Genomic DNA, 23227 nt, shown 5'->3' with positions numbered 1-23227 from the left:
TTGCATGAGCAGTAAAATGACCTTCATTAACACCTTCAAGAAACAAAACAACAGCAGTTTTGCTACTGAATAAGAAGAAACAGAAGAATTTTTCTTCTTTTCTCTTCTTGTTTGTTTTTAATTCTTTTCTGAAAACTCTCGTCCTCTTTTCCTTGATATACTTCTCCAATTAGGTATCCCATTGTGGTCATATATACTCAGACTACACTCAATGCACCTTTTCAATTTATAGTTTCAAGTAATAGGAAGCATAAGATAGTCCACTAGTGTTTCAAATTCATTTTCCATGCTTTAAAACAGGAACTATCAGAGAAAAAAGCAACTGACTTTTGGCCAGAAAAACAAAAATATTGGGCAAAGGTAGGGCAAAACAATGCTGAATAACTACCCTGTGAAGAAACCTCACCAAATCGTCCATTTTCACAAAATGAAAGCTCTAATCCACAACTATCATTTATTTTAAAAGGAATTATCTGTAACATAAATAAATCAGACTAACTTTTTAGATATCTCCAAGCGAGTCTTAATTTTACAACACATTATTGATCTGCAGATGGTACATTATTAGCTACTAGCAATGTTCTTACAAGACTAGCATAAAAACTGTTTGTTGGTTGCTATATCTCTCATGCGCACAATTATGATATACACTGGCACTTTTTTTTAAGGGGAAACAGTTATTTAAGTGAGGATTATGATAAAATGCATCACTGGCCCACATGCACAGGGTTGCTATAATGCAAATTTAATGCTTGAACTACTATTTTGCACTTTTCAGCTTACCGTTCATTGGAACTACAATGCAAATTTAATTACTTTAACCAATTTATGAACAGTAATTAGTATGCCTACTTATTTACATGCTCTAATGTAGATTAATGTTAACTTTGGGGTCCCTTTTGGAGAATTCCCCTAAAAATGTTTTTGCAAAATACCCAGGTTCCCTAAAGGGTTGCATGAAAAATTTTACCTTTGTGTAAACCTCTGGGCTGAAACGATTCTTTTGGCACCACCATTTAAAAGCTGGTGAGGCCAACATTTTAGGAGAAGGGGTTTTCGGGAAATATCTGAGTTCTCCAAATGGTGGGGCAAAAATTTTTCCCTTAGTGCAATCCTCGAAACCAAGACAGTTAATTTTGTTCCACTTAGAAGTTGATGCGAGGAGCAGTTTAGGAGGAGTTATGTTACAAATGCACACTGAATATTATTATACAGATATAAAATATACTTACTTTTTCAAAAAAGGGCATATATAAATCCGCATACTTGCACTCTAGTGCATGTACTTCTTCATAAAACTTTGCTTCAAGTCTCGTACATTCTAACTGTAAATTCTTTAGGGCTTTGATTCTACGTTTCACTGACTTTGGTAAGCTAAAAATTTATAATCAACATCTTTTATAACACAATATTAGAATAATATTGACATACTACAAGTAAGTATATAACACAAAGATATAAGCATCTTAAAACACATACTTATGTACTGAACATTACAAAAAAAAAGACAAAAAACTTGTATATATACAATATACTAGGGGTGTTATGATAACTCAGACACAGCTTACAGTTTGACTTCAGGCACTATCAGTTCAAAATGTCCCCTCTACTCAAAGTCATTGATTGTTTTATTTTATACCACTGCATGTGTTGAAATGTGACTGTAGTTGACATTTGTTTGTTTGGTATACCAGGGGGGGGGGGGAAGCAGATACAAAAGACTGGAACTTTAGATACTTTACAGCACACAAGAAAATGCATAAATGGATAATAGGAAAGGATTAACTTCCAATGTCTGATTCTAAACATAATTTAAGGTGGTAAGCTCAATACATCAGCTCGTCTGAATCATATAATGTATTCTGTTCTGAAACAAGAGGGCTGATTTAATAATCTATTTGCCTTTTATTGTTACAATGAGTAACCAAAACTAAACACATAGGAAAATTCGGGCTTAATTAATCCTGTGATCTGTGTCAGCTCTGCAGTGTGACATTTACAGTTCTTATACTTCATAGAGTCTAAGTCCAACTAGATTAATCAGTTATGAATCAGTTTAAGCATGACAAGTACCTTGTTAGCAAAATTTCAAACCATGAAACTCCTAATATGCACATCATACAAATAAATAACATTACCAAGATAACATTTTCATTCTAAGATTTTAACAAATAAAACAAATTCCAGTTTTGAAATTACAAAAATCATTTATGAATGGGTTTTTTTATTTCTATAGAAACCTTTTGTATAATAAAAAGGATTGCTGAATAGAAATGTTTTGCATATATTAAGTTAGTTTCATAACATGTATACCCAGACTTTGTTTACATTATTCTAAAGTAAAAACCAATCAGTTAATATATTCACCATAAACACAATTAGGAAAAAAAATATCTGAAACTACCTATCAAGAAGTAAACATGTACACAACCAGCAACTACAATAATGAGAAGTGAAAATAAATGTTATTACTTCTCCTCTCTACTCAATATCTCATCCTTTGTTACTAAATAGAACTAGCAGAGATCTGCAAAACATTTGTGGGAAAATTAGTATCTTTATTTTGCAATTGTACTTCTTTAAATACAGGATTTCTAGAGTAACACAAAAGATTTCTAATTGCAGAAACTGAAATCTACAAGTACACTTATCTTAGTCCTAACATTAGTTAAGCCATTATTATGTATGGCCTATATTCAATAAAGAAATAAATTAACACTGTAACTTGTGTATATTTTTTTCTTTAGTTCAGTTAGAGCTAAACCTCATCACATTTAATGCTATCAATAAATATTCTTCTAATATTATTCTACGATCTAACGTTAGATCTTTCTAAAAACTTTGATTAGCTTTTAATATGTTGTATAAAATGTCTACTAAAGTAAATTTACATTCTTTTTGGCGTAACTCGACGATTTAACAAAGATACATTTCCAAATTGTGAAAAAGGTGCAAGTTTTTTACATTTTAGTCCAAATACATCATTAATTTTCAATCAATCGTAGAATTCTGACTTTTAATTGACAGGAAGCCAAACTACTTAAATTACCTAATAAGTTGCTATGACATCAGTGAGAGACCGAGAGATAGACAGAGAGATACACACAGTGTTTTATAGTACTAGATGTCACCTTTTAACCACCAACATCCTCTTTCTTAGCTAAAGAACAACTATGAACTACTTACCTTTCTATGTATCCTGATGGAGAACCTATCATACTACCTAGTCTAGACTGTAGAGCTGCTAGAACTTGTGGATTTTTCATCATCTCAGCTGTCAACAAACCTATGTATAGGGTAAAGTGCAAAAGTTTAGATTTCCTTGAAACAGGTAACTCATTAAGAAGTTGCTTCTAAGAGATAACTCACTTTTTAAAAAGTTACTCAATATTTGCCATAATCTTTCCTTTTCAGATTTTTTAAGTGACTACAAACTAACTTCAGGAATGCAATTTCTTTACAAGGTTTCAAAATTGAATCACATCGAGACATGCAAAACATCTGGTAATATCATACGGCCAAAAAAGGCTCATCTACATTAAACAACAGCATAATTCTGACTGATGTATCATTAAAGCAGAACACTAAGATAGACATATTATCCAAGAAAAAAACAAACATTTTTTGGACATTTTTACATATGCTTGATCAAGTTGAATATTAATGATTAAATGATGAACATTCATTCTGCTTTAATAATACAAACCTGTGAATTTAAAATTCATAAAAGTTGTTTTGGTTTTAATGATGAATTGGCAGATTAATTTATTTCACTGAAAAAAACCTGAAGTTCTTTGCTGCAATAAATGTCATTAAAAGCCACTTGTGAACGTGTTACCTACTACAAATATTAGAGAATGATGTAGACACTCTTTGGAGATTTTAAGTGTCTCCATGGCATTGTATTCAACAGCAAGGCTACACTATAATTACTAAGTAGGCTCAATTCTTTACGGACATGACTTTCTCACACTCTACAAGTTCCATCTTGCACGTAGCAAGAAAAAATATGCCTCAACTTAAAGTACTCTCTCTATCCCTATCACAGGAGCAGATTGAATATTTGGACTTTTGAAATCAGTTTAATGAGAAAAAGAAGCCTTTTGAAATGAATAGCTTACAGTTAAATAGGGTAGTTGCTGGTTTGTTTGCAAGGGCTATTAACTCAGCTGTAAAGCAACTTTAAACTAGGAATAAACAGTGGTGAGAAGCGAGGACCATGATAAACTAAATGCAGTAAAAATAAGATGTACAGAAAAGTGCAGAGTAGCAAAAATGTACACAAGTTGTTTTAAAGTTTGGCTTAATTGTTACTACTGTAATGCTATAAGTATGGGAAATAAAACAGATGACTCTAGATTACTACTAGTCAGAACAAAGGATTTTGATGTAATGGGAATAACTGAAACTTGGTTAAATATAGATAATTTTGATGACAGAAATTTCTCTCAAATACAGAGTTATATGTTATTTAATAGGGAAAGGGTACTAAAATGAAGAGGAGTGGCTTTACACATAAAATGTAAGTTACATTACATTCAAGTTGAGGATATCAAAGCTAACAACAAGGAGTTTGAATTTATTTGAGTTTCTTTCTGCTGAGATGAGAGGAAAAGGCATTTAGTTGGAATTTGTTACAGACCACTAGATGAAATTGATAAAATGAATGAGAAATTCTACAGCTAGGTTTATATTTTAGCTTTTAATGAGATCATAAATATGGGATAATAGTGGGCAGTTGCCAGAAGATTTGTAGATGGCTAATGTTACTCCTCTTTTCAAGGGAGATGATAAAAATTGTCCTTGTAATTACAGGCCTAATAGTTTTACATCAGTGGTGGGAAAAGTGTTTGAAAGTCTTCAAAACATGCTTTGAAAAGCCATTTAAAAATATTAAGAATAAAAAGCAATCATTTAACGAGATTTACAATTTTGTTGTATAATCAACAGTTTCACCAGGGGAAAATCTTTCCTTATTAATATTTTTACATTTTTTGAAAAGGTAATGCTTATGTAAATGAGGGTATGGATTTATATTTTCATAAAGCAATTGACAAAATGCCACATAAAAGGATCATTAAAAATCCATCTGTATAATGGGTGTGGAGGGATAAGTTAGCTCATTGAGTAGAAAAGTGGCTGGATGGAAGAAAGCAGAGGGTTGTTATTAATAGAGTTCAGTCAAACTGGATTAATGTCACAAGTGAGATATTTTAGGTCTCAGAGTTAGGGTCTAATAGTCAGTAAGTTACTTAAAGCTGCTGGTAATCTTTAGGCCTTGTGCATTTCTTGGCTGTGAGGAAGATGCTGTTGCTTTACAAAGGGATTTACGTTATTTGGTGAATTGGGCAAATAAATGGCAGATGGCTTTTAATTATATCAAATACAAGGTAATATACGTGGGTTACAATTTGAAGTATAACTTAATGGGAGTAACCTTAACAGTGCTCTGGCTGATCAGTCTCTTAAGCCATCCAAGAAGTGCTATTGCTGATGGGATGGAAAATAGGATTTTAGGTTGTATCTCCAGAAATACTGAATTGGAGTATTGTGTTTAAACTTGGTATCCTTACCTTAAAAAAGAAAATTGAATTGTTGGAAAGGGGTTCAGAGGAGGATTACTAGGATGACATCTGGGATGTAAAGGTTGTAGTACAAGGACAGACTAAGATCTCCGAAATTGCTTTGTCTATAAAAAAAGTTAGAGGGAATCTGATTAAGGTGTTTGAAATTGTTAAGGGAATTGATAGTGTTGACGCATGATCTTTTTTTCTTAATATTTAATCATGTGAATGGCAGGACTATGAAACAAATATAAATTTTGGCAGGGTAGGAGCCATCTTCAGCTAAGACAACTTTTTTTTTGAATAGGGTGGTTGGTCTTTGGAATGAGTCATCTTCAGTCATGGTGGATGCAGTAAATTTAAGGGAGTTTGAGGGAAGACTTGATAAATACTTTAATGATAAGGGCTAGTGCTTTAAGGTTTTTTTAAGTTTTAGTTTAGTGGATGTGATAGACAAGATAAACAACTAGGTCCCTTGTTATCATAAATTGATATTTTATAGTAGTTTAGTCTAAAAATATTATTTTTTCATCTTGTTTCATCTAGGCTTTAGCTTCCATAACTGTAGGTAATAGTACAGGCATGTAGTCATCAGTTAGCAGTTCATTAATCTTAAGTCTGAAAGCTACAACAAAAGCTCTTTGGCCCACTATATTATGACTAGTTAACAATAATCAGTAGCAGTCCATTTGAAATCATCACTGAAGTAGATATGTAGCAGCTAAAAAACAATGCTTGGCAGCTGTGTACTAGTGCTAAATGTAAATGTAGTCATTGTAATAAGTCAATCATGCTTGGTAAAACCAGAAAGAGAACATTTACTAGATAATTGATGCTGCTAGAGGTATCTGTGTCAATGATTGGTCTAAGCAAGTTTTCTTCAAGTTGTATAATTTATGTTACAGGTATAATGACAATAGAATGAGATTTAAAAAAGTCTATGATGCTGAAATGGCAAAAATTAGTTGCTACATAGAAGTAAGAAGTTGACAGTGACTGCACTGATAGCGAGGTTTGTTGCAATAAATGCTGACAGTATGACTGCAGTTACTATCACAGCTTATGTACCTATATAAAGTTAAAAGAGCCTAGTTCAAGGAATGCTTAAAGCAATTGCACATGAAGATTGAAGGAAGAATTCAATACTGTAAGAAAATGACAAACAGTTGTTTGATACTGCAAAAGCACTCTTCAATATCGAACAAAATAAAGTTGAAAAGTGTCTCTTAATTATTTGTTAGTCTGATTTATGAAATTGTGATATATATATATATATATATATATCACTATATATAATTATAATTAAAGCTAATATTATTATTTCATCAGAGAAAACTACATGTCACTTGAACCCATATAACCTATTGTTTACTAATATTTCATTTTAACCTTTCTTGTTAATAAAATGAGTCCCTTCGAACATGTTACTGCACCATTGACAACTACAACAATTTATTAAACTATATTTTAGAAATGCTGCAAAATCATTAGCACTGTAGTAGATGCTACAAGCTGCAGGTTTCTCAGCAATATTACACATGCTGTAGTTTAAAGAGTAAATATTGTTTTCCCTTTCTCAAAGTTACACCCAAGATTGTCAGAAGCCAAAGATTATGTGATAACAATGATTTAACACATTTATATAATAACAGTTCATTACTTAGGGGACTATCACCTTTTAAAACTATTGTAAAGAAAAGGAGCTAAGCTTCAAAATGATACGAACAACTTGCTAATAATTTGTAATGGAAATTGCACCATTTTCAGGTATTTAGAGGCATGGAAATTATGTTTCTCATGACATTAATCTTGTTGTAGTGGATTTTTTGTTACATTCTTTTTAAAGCTACAGATATTTCTCTACTTTAAAATGCTAGGTAATGATACTTAGCACTTGTGAGAACACTTGCCATAGAATATGTTATATGGCAACGGACGATAAGTCATTATCAATTGTGTTTTTGATTAGGTTAGATTTCAGTAGGCAACAAATTTACAAAAAACAACAACAACAAAAATCACAAAGATAAATATATTAATAAATATAAAAAATGGTAAAACTGTTTAAATACACAAAATACAACTCTGATCACTAATGATGAAAAATACAAAAATCAGATCTTGCATATTTATCTTTCACATACAAGTAGCATTTAAAATAATATACAATTCATTCAACATAATAAGCAGTTTCTGTCTTTGTGTCACGTTCCTTTTTTTTTGTAATGGTCTACAATTTACATCGTCGCTTAGCAACAAAACTACCAACTGATATTGTTGTTAGGCCAACTATGGTTATATTTTTTTGATAACTTCAGTGATATAACAACAAAACAATTTAATTCGGAAATGATTTAGATTTAGAATTGATATGTTTTCTTTCATGAGAGGTTTTATGCACTTGGGCTTAGGGTAAATGATTGCACACTACATCTTTAGGCTTAATTACAAAACAAATAGTAGTTTAGGCTCTCTTATCACACTGTGATAAATTAAATAACATTTATATTTTTTCAGTTGTTTAATAAATGAACATCTAAGTTTTTTGACATTGAATTGGAGACAAAAGAAAAATATAAGTTACCAAGGACTTCAATGAAGTAGTGTTTCAGCTAAGCCTTATGTTATGTTTATGTATTAGGCCTAATGCTTAAATTAGACTACAAATAAACCTACTATTACAAACGTTAGTGTCAGATAATATTTAGTTACATGTGTATAAGTGTGAACGCATAGTATTTAAATTATGCAATTAAAGAAATATTAACAGTGGAAACTTTATTAAATAAAGATGCTTACATTTTCAATTCATATCATCTTCCATTCTTTTCAGTTAAATCACGAAATCCACCCATCTCCCTTTGTTAAAACTGACCTGTTATTATTATGTTCTGAATTATAGTGTATGATTCCATATTCCTATAATATTCATTAGTTAATTTATAGCAATCTTTACAGTTTACACCCATGATTTTTGATGGGCTATACACTAGCTCATACATATTCTAAAGTAAATCAGTTGGTAAAAACTGTATCATATTTGTTGACTTCAGTGGAACAAGCAAAGTTATGAAAGGGATCAACAGATTCTACAATATTTTTCTCAGCTTGATGTATAACCAATATTACTACACTACAATAAAAGTCAATCAATTTAAAAAACATTCAAATTTCATATAGTAATTTGAAAGCTTTAGACAAAGTACACAACAACAAAGGAAACTAAACTGCATATTTTCCAATGTTCTTATACAAATTTTCACATACTCATGCTTGTTTTTCCTTCATCTTCCATTTCTTCAACTTCTTCCACACCTTCTGCAGTATCAATACCCCTACAAATGAAAGCACTTATTCATTCAAAAGTTACATAAGTTTCTTCAAAAAAAAAAATTCTTAGTATTATTAAAATAAAACTTATGTAAATAAACAAAGTACATTGTTCTTGTTGTTATCCATACCATAACACTTACCAGAAAGTTTCAAAATCTGTAAAATAACCAAATCTAAGATGTTTCTTCCTCAGCAAAACTACAATCTTGCCTTAAATCCTTGTAACTACAAAGCATAATTAATGTTAAAACTAATTTATCAAAGCAGACAAATTGTCATGTTTAGATATAATGAAACATCAAGGAAACACTTGTGTACATTGTCACCCTGGTTATTAACTAGTATTAGTAGAAAATTTGAACATAAGATGTGATTTATCTAAAGTGTATTCTAAGGATCATTAATATAAGTATGGTAGCATCTATATTATTAACATAAATTTGTCTTAAGATATGATCACAAAGATCATATTTTACTATAGTCCCTTTAATCACAGAAAAGTTGTATTTTTTTTTTTTGACTACTTAGAATTAGTTTATTTTTTTCCCATAACCAAATAATTTCTCTTTAGGTAATTCTTTACGAGGGAATAAACAATTTTCTCTTTTTACCAATTATATTTGCTTTTTTATTTTTTGTCAACTAAGATATGGGTGGTATTTAAGATTTTGCCTCTTTTATTATTGTATGTAAATATTATTTCAAGTTATTTCTTCTTTTTTTTTTTGCAATACGTTTGTCTGTTTGTACTGATTATGTATTCTTTTATTAGCTTTTCTTGAAAAACAAAACTAGTTTAGCTATTTGATAATTATACTTTTGTGTTTAGGATTATTTTCTGACTAGTACTTCATTTTCCAGTTTTATATTTTCACTTAGTAGTAGGATTGTTTTTGTCATCAAAATGGTTAGAACTGAAATGAAGAAACACAAAAGAATATGAAGGCTGTAAAGAGCGAGTTATATTTCACTTAGACTATTATGACAAGTTGTGGTCTTCATATCTAAGAAAGGATATTGGAAAAACACTAGCATAATCATTAGGATTTAGGAGTTACTTTATGGGGATAAGTTAAGATCTCTTAACTTGTTTTTGCCTCAGAAAAGAAGGGTAAGAGGCGATATTTTATTCAAGTTCACCTTATCCAGAGAGAATTGAAAAGATAAATGCCCCTGATTTCATATTTTTGAACTCTGAGATCAAAAAGATGTGAGAATGAAAATTTCACATTTAGAAAAGACAGATTATGCTCTTGTTAAGACAAGTTTTATTTTATTTTTTAATAAGGTGATTAACTTATGAAATGAGCTTCAGAAGCAACAGCAGCTACCTCTACTTACAAGAATTTAAGAGGGAAATAAATAATTTTCTGTTAATTAAGGATAGGTTTAACTTCTTTTCTTGGGAAATGGTGTGCAGTAACAGCCTTGAAGGACCAAATGGTTATTTGTTGTCCACCTGTTATGTGATGAAATTATGAAAACAGAAGGTTAAGCTGTGGTTTTCAGACTTATTATTGAGAAGTTTAATGAAACAGAATAAAACAAAAACAATGGCAAATCTTAAATCTGACATTCAATTTGTACAGGTAGGGTTTACAGAAAAATTGACTTTGACACCTGTGCTATAATATATTTTAGGATCTGTAAAAAATTTCGAAACATTTAACTGCAGTGTTCATGTAATAAATACTGTAAGAACAAACAAGGCTTCTGGTAATTTATGTACTTTTAATTATCAAATTTAATGAGTCCATCTGTAAGAGATTTGTACTTTAGTGCAGGATTCCATAACTTTGAAATACTCTTAGTCTTGTGCACCTAAGACTAGTATCGTAAAGAAATTACATAAATAGCATTTCATTTAAGACTTTCTATGTTGTTATGCAGCCAGTCTGATGAGCTATGGCACTGGGCAAAGGGTCTTGTCAGTAGCAGTATACAGAGCTTGCTAATTAGTGGTATTTATCAATTAATCAACAACACCATTAATTAAGTACATTTGAGTAATTAATTAGCACAGTATTCTTCAAACCATGATACATACAGGCAGGCTTAGGCAGCCATTTTCATTTTTTCTAACAAGAAGTTTAAAAATTGTGATAGTAGCAGACAGCCTTAGTACTTTACCATAACAAGAACAGGATGAGCAAATTTAGTGGCAACATTTCAATTACTTGGATAGTTCTAATAATCAAAAGTCATAATAATTAAAAACACTAATTTCTACTAGATGATTATTTTTGTGACAACCAATACAATCATATTTTTTGTATTAAGCAACTATTGGGATAATTGAAAACAGTAATTTCAATTTATCATAATTTTCATTAATCAATTAGTTTACACGACACTAACTGATATAACCGCTGCTCATAGGTAATCAATTATATTGATTAAATTGTCTAGGTCTGGTGGTGTAAAATAAACTGGAAATAGCTGAAATGATAATATGGACTCTTGTTAATGGGAAAAAAACCATATTGATCCACTAAGAAAAGATGAGATTTAAATTATCGGTGTTATTGTGACATCATACCATAAAAACAGGCAATTAAAATATCATGCTCCACCACCTAAGGCATTCTATACCCAACAACTTTGTTTTGTAATGACACTTCTAGATGTATATTTTGGATGAATATCATTTCATATTAAGAATAGGAAGATACTTGTGATAGTTTTACCACAGATGTATCAAAGAAATAAAGTCGACATTTAATAGTACACAATCAATTTAAAATGAAATTGTTCCCAGTCTTAAAATACAATAACAAATGGTTTTACTTAATAATTTTACTGTATAAAGATAAAATAAAATACTCTGCATGTTTTGACATCTCATTGCATCATCATTAGATGTGCAATATTTTGCAAGAATTAAGACCTAGATACAATTTCAAAAATCACATGATCAAATTTACATACAATTCAGCTTGAACAATTTCACACCACTTATTAACATTTCCTTCTAGTCCTCCACCCTTACATTTGATTATCTCAGTAGATTCACAGATATTATTACCATTGATACTTGGATGTTGTGCTAAAATAAGTTTTTTGCCATTGACTCAAGTGTTTAGTTTCATCAGTATGTTTATTGTTAATTTATTCTGTACTTTAAATTTCTTTCAGTTTGTCCTATATAAATATTTTCACATTTGCATGTTATTTCGTATTTATGTTTTTCCATTAAATCAATTTTATCTCTAGTTATATTGAAAACCTTGTTCAATGATCTATATATCAGAAAGATATTGTTTTTTTAAATGTTGTGTATTTTTATATTCAAAAGAAATTGATAGAGATAAATAAAAGCAATTAGTAAATTTAATTTACATGTAATTGTTAAAAGACGACAACACAGAAGGCAAAAGGTGGTGATAAGTGGACATTTTTTACATTTAAGCCTATCTTACAATTTTTGTTTCTGCTGTATTTAGGAAATAATATTTCTGAATTTGCTAAGGAGACTAATAGGAAAGCCTGGTTCTGAGGAAAAGGCTTCTTTAACTTTGAAAAATCTGGACATTTTTAGAATTGACTAGTATGTGTAAAATGAATATGAATGTTGGAAATTATGATGAGTGTAATTAATGTATTAAATCTTTATAGTGAAATGCATCTGTGTTGTGGAAAAAATTGCACTCAAGTCTTAGGTCTGAATATTGATGGTTACCTAAACTACTTGGCCATTTACCTTATAACCATAATAAAACAAGTAATCATATCTTGGATATATTTATACAAAGAAAGAATTTAAAAATAATAATATAACTTTGTAGAATACTGCTGAGGTCTCTTTCAGAGTTTTGTGATCAGTTTTGATTTCTTTATTACAGGAAAAATATCAGTAAGTTAGAAATAGTACAGAAACAAGTGAGCAACAGACAGGCTTAAAAGTTCTGGATTTGCTTTCTGTGAAGCATGTAAAAATTATATGTGATTTACTTTGGGTTGGGTTTTTAAAATTATTAAGGGCTAAGATAACTACACACAAGTTCTGTTTAAATAGTGAAATCATAATGTTAGAAATCAGGACTCTGGTTATAAAGGTATTAAGTATGTGAGCTTTGGAAGTATTATTAGTTTATTTTGTGGAATAGCTTACTCTATGATATCTCAGGTACTATTTAATTCAGCAGCACATATTTATATTGCTTAAACTACTGGACACAGATATGACCTTCACAGACCAAATGATTTTCTGCAAATTAACATTTTTTTTTCTTTGAACAGAAACAATAATTTTTATCCTTACAACTACATGGAATCTTCATGATACATAGAGTTTTGGAAAAGTTAAGACACTAATGCCTTGGAATATAGACCCTGAGAGTTTACACTCCAAGAGGTTTTAATATATTTTAAAAGCAGTCCTTTGATACAGATACAATATACATCCTTAGAAACCTGATCTTCTCTACTACTGAACAAATTATCCAAGGAAAGCCTCCCTTTTTTAATCTTCAGTTAGGTATTCTGGACAAACAGGTTATTTCCTCTATGTGGTCTTAATAACACCAGAATCAGAGGAAACCTGTGCACACTTCATTTTGTGTAAACCTTATGTTTAGTATTAATCTAGTTTCCTTTGTTCATTCATTTAATGACAAATTTTATGGTGGAATCATGTCACTTCCAATAGAAGTTTTTCAGCTTATGTAGATGAAAAATCATATTTCCCAATGAAAGGAATTTCTTAGTTATTAATCCCTTACCTAATACCTATACAAACATCAAAAGTGATTACTAAAGCCTAAATATATTCTTAAACAATACCAGTTTTAATTAAAAACTATTCTGCCACGTGATTATATATATACATGACTACACAAAAGAAGAACAAGAAAACGTAAACCAGTCAGTAACTCTAAGTGAAGACAACATAAACCTGTTTCTATTCCCCACAACATTCAGTTGCCTGAACATTATGGACAAACCACTTCCACAGTGTTCAGTAACTCCACTATACTAAGGTTGTTTAAATAAACAAGTTTGAGTCATCTTTTCCATGCGTTAAACATAATATCTTTTCACATTCACATTCAAATAAGCTAACTCTCAGTACTTCCAATATGAATAAAATCACTAACATCAGAATGTTTTTTTTTTTGACAATCCAAAATACTTTGTATTTCACTCACAAAAAATTGTAACATGGATACACTGATGTAAAAAATTTTGGTTCACACAAGGGAAAAACCAAAATTAATTAATTAATTTTGTAATGCATTTGTTGATTTTAGAGTAATCATTAACATCAAAAATGTTTCCATGTCTGTATATTACCTTCGACATTTTTCAGGATGCATGGGAAGCTTGTGCTTGCAGTATACATTACAAATAGGCTTGACTGATATAAAAAATAGCTGAGCTCAGGGATGTCACTTGGTTTTCTCTCCTTGCAAAGACCTCAGTCATGCTACTATCAATGACACAAGAGAGGGCTATCAATCATCTTCAGGTTAACAAAGACAGTTTGAAACTGACTGTTACTGTTTCAAACTGTCTTTGTTAACCTGAAGATGACTCAATAAGGTTGAAATGCTGTTCTTATACTTTATTTTAATTAAAGTTTTTTAATATCCATACCAGCCATCTCTGCTATACATTTTTACTTCAAGTGGGTTTCTCGTCATTATTTATCTCACCAAGGTGACTTGTTAATTAGTCATGTCAGATTACCTTGGCTTTAATGTCAACACATTTTGCAGTCAAAAGAAACATGACTTTTATCCCATTATTAAGCAGCTTGTTTGTAAGGCAGTCAATAACAGTTCATAAGCTGTTACTTTTTGCATCTCTGAAAATTAATGGTAGTTGATAATAAGCCTGATCGTTAGATTAAAGGATACCTATTCCAACTTGTAATTATTAAATAATGATCACACACATTTGTTTTCAAGTGGTGAAAATTGATGAACTTTATCAATTTCAAAATAAGTATTTGTCAAAGTACACCACGACGTCACAGACAATAATTTCTTTTTTTTTCACCTTGCACCACAAACATATACACATTTAACAGATCCATAACTAGCAGATTATCACTATGGTATGAAGGCAAGACATAACAGTTGTCAGCATCTCTTAATTTTGTCACTGTAATAATTCAAGTGTTAACCCTCAAAATTTCATACCCATGGGTATTTCATGCTTAAATCCAAAATCCTATGGAGAATGCTGATCAGTCAAAACCTCCAATTTTAACAAAGCTAATTCAAAAATCACCCAGAAAAATAATGAAGAATCAAATAACTCTTTCTGCAACTGCAACCATAAACAACATTTTGTCAACATTAATGCTTCTTTCAATTCAATCCTCAATTATTGTTCACAATAAAAATACCCTAAATTAAAACATCTATATATTTTATTTTTCAAACATATGAACCAACTTACTTTTCTGGATCAGCCATATCTGAACCACTTAGTTGTTCTAAAAATAAAAACAAAATATTAATCACATGAAAATCTTTGAGAGGTCATTGTGGTCAATAGCAAGCAAGAAGGCTGAAAATTTTATTTGAAGCATACCTAATACTTGTATAATTTGAGAACATTCTTTATTGATGTTTTCTGTAAAAAATAAAATGAAAATATGGCACATTATATGTTAACTATAACTTACCAGCATGATACAAGTTTGAGTTTCTCACAAATTACATTAAAATTTTATTTGATTAACAACTTTTCTAGTGGAAATATTTAAACATATATTTTGAGTTTCATCTGCAAACTTAATTATGAAAATAAGAAGTTATGTTAATGTGTTGTTCTATATGTGGCATCTAGTTAATTAATATTACACACATTTCAGTTACTATTTTAAGTTTTCATATCAGTATTCAAGTGTTACAAAGCTTAAGAAATAAAAACAAAAAATAAGTCACAATTAAATTTCATCTAAGAATTAGTTTGGATAGATAAGAATCTGCACAAGATTTTCTCCACAACTGGAGTTTCCTCTAAATATAGATGTGTTATAGTATTAGTAATACTATGATTTATCAACAAATTATTAATATTCAAATTGCAAATACAATTTTTACTACATAGACAATAGGCCTATTTGACAAATAACCAATCACATTTTTACTTTCATCCAATGGGCAATTTGTTATTGTCCAGTCATTTTTGAATATCTCATTTTTTTAATTTAAAATTTGGACCTATCTTAGCATAATAATGATAGATTATCCATGTCACTTGTCAGGGGTTATGCTTTATATTTTGTTTTAGTACTTCTACTAAAAGATATATGTATGTTGTTTATTTCAATTCTTCCATCGCTGTAACTACTATATATATATATAGTGTTAATATTATTATCTACATCATTGAAAAAATTTCAATTTAACGTCGTGCCTTAACTTAAAAATTTATTTTCACCTCCCTGTTGTTATACGAGCAAATAACTTATTAATAAATCTTATTAGACTGATTAGTTTAAAGAAATACTGTGACACACAAAAGTTTAACAACCAACGTATCACTCATTACGGCAGCAAATATTTCTTCAAAAAACGATTAGTATTATTATTGCCGTACACAATCAAAAACTGGCCTAAAAGTAAAACTAAAAATATACTTGCACTAGTAGTATTACTTGTGTTACTACTATTAGTAATTACTAGTATGCTAATTAATTAAGACTGAGACTACACTAAAAATGTAAATAAATTTCGATTTTATCTATCCTTATTATGTTTTGAACTCAAGTTGAAAATTAATATTTTATAACTTACTTCTCTGCTTTAAGCGCCTAGATTAGTAATGTCTTCTAATTTTACATAGAACTAAAGAATGCTGCAGCTTTCCCCCACCACGAGGCGTAATGGCGGGAAGTTAGGCTTATGCAATTGGCTAAGAAGAAAAAGACAATTAATCTAGCCAATCATTTTTCATAAGCCAAAAATTGAGAAAAACTGTATAATAACAACGATATCATATTAAATAAAATACCGTTTTTTCATTATTTTCCATTGCTGTAATATAACTATATAATTTAATTACTGACAATAAGCGACCTCTTCAATTATTAAGAAAAATACTCCAATACCAAATACCAATCTTATTTCCCGTAAATAAATAAGTTTTTACCTTTTGAATACAAACTACGTTGAAAAGGTTATACTGTGTGCGTAATTACACACACAAAGACGCATACAAATCATAAGCTGAGTTTGTTGTTGTTTTTTTGTAAAAAGCTATACACTCGTATATCTGCGCTCTGTAAGCTGCGCTGAATCGAGCCCCGGATTTTAGTGCTGTGAACTTGTGAATACGCGAACATGCAACTTTGACCTTCCTAAGGACACAATAATTAGTTTGTAACCAAGAAACAAAAACTAATACTGTGGCAAATCTTCTAAAGTCACACCTTAGCATGTCCCGTTTTTAGTGTACAAATGGAACAGGCTATTTTTAACCTCGGAAGACAAATATGAAATTATCCTATATTGGCATTTATTCCTTTTATTTGTTTATGATAGAAGTGTTACTATTTAGTTTGAATATAAATTATATCGTTCATGTCATTCTACAACTACGATGAAGGTAATAATGTCGAATTTCTTATGTAAATATCAAAATATTAATATAATAAACATTGCTGTGAACCTATTTTATTTAGAAAATACTCAGGCGTAACTCAGTGGTTAGAGTGCCCAAACTGTGAATCCAAGGGTTCATGGTTCGCATTACTGTAAAAACACACTCTGCACTTTGGGGCCGTTGGTACATTATAAAAGTAACGGTAAAATTCCACTATTCGGTAAAACAATGGGAAATTATCAGGTGCAGTGATTTCCTCTAAACATGATTGGGCAGGCTCCAAAGAATAACAAGAGGTTCGACAGAAAATTTATCATGAAACAAATCTGAATTATCAGAATTTTAAGCAAATTTGGAAAATGAAAGAGACTAGATGCAATGCGTAAAATAAAAAGAAAAGAAGCAGTCTTTGTTCAACTCACAAAAATAATAAAATAGAGTACAATTTATAACAGATAGCTCCTTTGCAAGATGATCCTCTCTGTCTAGAGTGTCATAATTTATTGAGAAATCTTTATCTCTCTAAAACTGTTCTAGGCTGAGAAAACATAGCATTATATACACGAAATAAGAATGCTACTATTATCAGGATATGTGCACTATCCATATGACTGTTGGTCATTCTCATCGAAAAATATGAGATGTTGCATAAATTCCATGAGTCAACCGAGTCTTTAGTCCACTGACTACAGAGAGTTGAGTAAGTAATGTCAAAATGATTTTGAATGTGCAACTTTGCAAATCACGGACAACTATGGTCAATGTAAAGTTGCAGTGGAACAGAATGTATCACAATTGCATTTTGACATTGCTTTGCAATTCATGGGTAGTATGATGCCACTAGAAATTGATCACTTTGGAAAGGGTCTGTAGCAGATCCTTCCAATGCAAAATATTCATATAATCAGGTCATAAAGATATGATTATAACAATGACTTAGAATTTCCTAGATGACGATATTCCTTGTACTTTGGGAAACAAAGGAATATATATCAACTTGGGCCACCAGGACATCCAGAAAATCAGCTCCAACTATTCATACCCCAATTATGGTACACAAATTGTGATTTCTTGTAACAAGTGAGAATCCACAAACACAAAGATCAACTTCACTAACTAGTTCACAAAGTAAGAATCACCAACCCCTTTAAGATGTTCATTTGATAGTTATCTAGCTATCCTCTCTGCTGTATTCAAGTGGTTGACCAAAACTTTTCTATGGATATTTTGTTGTGATATTTTACATAATACATCAGAAAGTAAGAGCACCTTTCCCTCATAGCTTTAAGATTTCACAATCATCCTAACTGCTGATCGATTTTAATCCCAACCTTACTGATTTGGTGATTGATGTAATTTGGCTAATAAACAAATGATTCGTTCTACTATTAGTTCATCTTCTTGTGATTCGTCAAGAACAGCTATGAAAGTGCTTACAATATCGTTTTCATCTTCATTTGTGTCAAAATAGTGAAATATAGTGCTCTCACTGTCTACTAAATTATTAATATAGTTTACAACTGGTCCAGTCAATGCACTATAGATTCATCAGTGATATACAACTTTAGTTTATCAACATGTCCAACATTCTTTTGCATCCCATGTAGTCACCACAGCTCATAGTTTAATAGAATGAGCTAAGGAGAAGTAAATTACTAGTCCAACAGAACTGTTTTGCTATCTGGCATGTTTCAAAGCTGTATAAAGTCCATTTGCCTGTTACTCTGTTACATGGCTCACCATCATAGCTTGCAGCACGTGCTTATCCCAATTATTTCAGTTAGATTTCACAAGTATATACCTGACAGTTTAATTATCTTTTTCAGACAAGTTGTTGAACTGATAGAGCGTGTATGTTCATCATATTTAATATCCAGCACCATTCTAGAAACAAATGAATGCTAAACTTTGCTCCTTGATCCATGCAGATTTATCCAGATGCTCCAAAATATATTAGACTCTCATCAGCTAAAATGCCAATTATTAGATGAGCTTTGGCTCACATGGTGAAGTAGTAATAACAACAACAAGTACACATCAATTAGTATTATCACATTCTAGTAAAGGGTAATCTGTCTCCAGGACTATTCTCTGCAAGGAGAACCTACATTCACTTCTTGAGTTTTAGCTGACATGGTTGCTTTTCCAATAAATAGTACAGTGTTTACATCATATCTTAATGTATCAATGTTAATGCTGTACGAACATTTGTTTTTGTTCTTTTTTGTAGGTTGAATAACAATGAACACCATGGTGTTCTTCAGTACTTGTACCATGCAATGCTCAAAGTATCTCCTGCATCAGAAACATCTAGAGTACTATGTGCATCAAATCTACATGGCTCATTACAGTGATACAGAATAAAATATTGTTCAACTCATCTCTTCATATAAGTTTCAGAAGATTCTTGCACCCATGTTAATGCTGTATTTATCAAGTTGTGTAGCTCATGCTTTATCTTGCTGTACACCAAACAGCATCCAAGCTAATTATGGATCTTTCAGTTGTTTTTCTGAAGCTTCTGATTTGTCACATGTATAATATATCTGCTCATGAACTAATCATAACTTCTTTGGTTCATTATTAATGCTGGTACACTTGTTTTCATGACTGCGTGGTCTCCAGGATCTGAACATAAAACAATGGACATGCTATAACTGTCTGACAAAATAATCCATCTGTATCGCCGCCCTAATGCCTCAGATGTTGGTGTATTTCTGCTACATTGTAATCCAATATGTGATCATATCTTCCAGATTTGTGATGGCCATTGGTTATTTCATTGGTTCATGGTCCACCCTTATAGTAAATCTCCTACCATAAAGTAGTAACAGTAGTGGTTGACAAATATTATATCTGCCAAGATTTCTTTCTTTTTTTTTTGCGGTAACTGTGCTTATTAGCTGTCGAAATACGACTTTTTTGTGCAATTAAATGTTTCACTATTTTCTGCACTTATAATAATAATTTTCTGATGCAACTACCAGAGACCTCTGTATTTCTGATGAACAGGCAACCTTGTATGGAATAAACCAATACTGATAACTTAACTAAAACGGATCTTAGTGACTGAAATGTTCTCAGATTTCAATCAATCTAAAATGCAAATCACATTGAAATACTGGCGCAGATAACGTGGAGAAGTTGGACACAAAATATTGATAATACAAAATAAATCCCAGAGAGACAGAGTTTCATATTTATTCACAGGCTGGGGACGGTTCTTAATTACGGTAATCTTTACAGAATCAGTGAACACTTCATGTATATCAACAATATAATTGAGAATCCTTTACACTTTTATACATTAGCACACATACTTTCCTGTCTTTAATTTTAAATCTGATTTCTTTATCCATTGACACATCCTTCTCAGGTTCTCAGCTACAGCATACTTAAAGGTATGGCCATAAACCATAATGTCATTCACTTAGATGAGATACCTCTCAAAATGAAAACTTTTTTCAGCAGGTATATTACACGTATCAAATGACATGATGCAAAAACTACACAAGCTATTTTGAGTACTAACAGAAGGTTTAGGTTTGGTACTTTAATTCAGCCTTATCTGCCAGTAGCCAGCCATCTTGCACCATATCCAATAATTCATCTGTGCATAGCAAAAGAAACAGATTAAGATGTGTTACTGCAGGACATGCCTAGAATAAACATGCTCTCTGATGGGTTTATTACTTCATATTTCAGTATTTATTCTATGTCAATACTGAAAACATTCACTATGTTTCAGAACTGGCAACATCCCTGGTGCTCAAAAATGTACATAGAACAGTTATTTTGTCAGATACCTCTCATCTAGTCCATCAAACATATAGGCAAACTTTACCATCAACTCACTATGTTCTTATTGTTGTTTTAAACCGAGATAATCTGCTCAAGCTTCAAACAATACATTCGTGAGTTTTAATAATCATGTGTTTGCACTTGGATGCAGTGTGTCTGACGTAACACTTTCTACACAGTTAGCTTCAATCACTTCTGCTTCATTCGCTGTCCCAATAACCACATAGTTAGTATTGAATCTTTGGTTACAAACCATCACTGAAATAAAACTTATATTTACACAGATAATCGTTCACGTAAACACAGCTTGGTTTATGGACAGAAAATAACGTTCCATATGTGTATTCTATCATCACATCAGACAGTATCGTGAAAATATGGTACACTGTGAAACAACACTTAAACGTTAGGTTTGTGTTTGTTTGTTGCTTAGGTCGATCTCGAGTCTTTCAAAATGCAGGCACCACAGAAATAAGTACTGTAGTCTTCTCCTTCGTTTCTAACTTTAACCATGACAAATAATGTAAGTACTGGTCATTGACAAACTGATAGTTGTATAGGAACTTCCTATTTGGTCTCAGGATGGCCACGCCTTTTATCAAAATGGTGGCTAACTGCACTCATTAGCTTCTCTTGCATATTGGAGGTTCAGTCAGAAGAAAGAATTTGATAAGCAGCTTGTGGAGTTCTCGAGTGTGATCATTTCCCTCGTTCAGAGACCAGATCAAAAACTTCCTGTATGACTCATGGTGGGCAGAGCAAATATAGCCCTTTGTGTAGCTTTGTGCTTAACTACAAACAAACTATAAACTTAAATTCGGTCCAACACGATAATAGTTTAATGTATTGATAAATTTGTTTTTCGTTTATAGTTAACATATAAAAACTGACATTTTTTAAACGAATTTTTGTGCTTAAATTCAAACAAACAAACAAACTGAATTCACAACAAGTCTTTTGACCATTATTACATTTTAGCAGCTATGTCTTTCTCTTCAAGATAAGCGCTCTATTGTCTTGGAAATGAGTTTTCCTTGTAAACACAGTTTTAAACATGAGACAAAGAAGCACAGAATTGTACACCTAATTTACAATATTCGAAACAAGTCCTTGGGCATAGCTTAAAAGTTTGTTTTTAATAATTTGTTTGTGATATTCTTAAACCAACAGGTATGAAAACACGTATTCATTAAATAAAACAGCAAACTCGGCAAGAGAATGTGTAGGTAAAAGTGTGTTTAGAATCTTTCTGTTCGATTGGCTAATGAACAAGAAATATTAGCTTAATTAGATAAACACCAAGATTATTCTGACAAATTCAAAAGGCAATGCAAAGTCTGAGAGAGAACGGACCTTACTTAAAACTATATTACAATTTTAAGTTCTACCAAGAATTTCCACAATGCCATGTCACCAGGCAAGCCCCATTAATAGAAAAAGGGAAACCAGAATTTTCTTCTATATTTCTACATTAAACAACATGCCACAATTCTCATTAAAGTCGGCTTGCAAATTATCTACAAGTAGGTTAGGCGAGACAATCCAAAAGGCAAGAATAGTACAGTTCTAGGTTGAGTTAATCTTAACTAAATATTGGTATCCTAAAATTGTGATAATTTTCCAATGGGCATCAATCTTAGGCTTCCTTTGTGTTTATGTTGCAGTGTTTGGCTGCCAATTTTTGAATGCAGACCCTCCTAGGCTGGACTTTTTCATGGAAATACAGAATGGCTATTTTGCAACCTTGTATGTGATTGTATGAAGTTAAAGAGGTATCTTTCCTTATTAGAGATCTGACTTAAATGGACTGTTCCTGTCTGTTTCTAGGATGGAATGACGTTAAGCTTCTATACTGTTAAGTATCTGTTCGTTTGTTAATTTCCCGTAGAAATTCTTCCTGAGAAACTTCAGTGATACAAGTTCTTTCTTAAATAAAACGAGTTTATTCTTTCTCTATACAACTTTGCAAT

General features: G+C 31.2%; 1 protein-coding gene across 1 annotated transcript in view; it reads right to left on the bottom strand.

Annotated features, from left to right (window-relative positions):
• LOC106469592 (nucleosome assembly protein 1-like 1-B) overlaps positions 1 to 16774 on the bottom strand; it is a 37116-nt gene extending 20342 nt beyond the window's left edge. The window contains exons 1-5 of the mRNA XM_013930097.2: positions 16649 to 16774; positions 15303 to 15339; positions 8832 to 8899; positions 3187 to 3286; positions 1233 to 1374 (exon numbers count right to left, since the gene is read on the bottom strand). Of these exons, the coding sequence (XP_013785551.1) occupies positions 1233 to 1374; positions 3187 to 3286; positions 8832 to 8899; positions 15303 to 15319 (327 nt within the window). The 5' untranslated portion in view covers positions 15320 to 15339; positions 16649 to 16774. The remainder of the gene's footprint in view (positions 1 to 1232; positions 1375 to 3186; positions 3287 to 8831; positions 8900 to 15302; positions 15340 to 16648) is intronic.
• Positions 16775 to 23227: the final 6453 nt, after the last annotated feature.

This window comes from Limulus polyphemus, unplaced genomic scaffold (assembly GCF_000517525.1).
Source record: "Limulus polyphemus unplaced genomic scaffold, Limulus_polyphemus-2.1.2 Scaffold97, whole genome shotgun sequence".
Classification (NCBI taxonomy): domain Eukaryota; kingdom Metazoa; phylum Arthropoda; class Merostomata; order Xiphosura; family Limulidae; genus Limulus; species Limulus polyphemus.
Note: the sequence above shows the minus strand (reverse complement) of the source record. Positions and strands in the feature narration are given on the sequence as shown.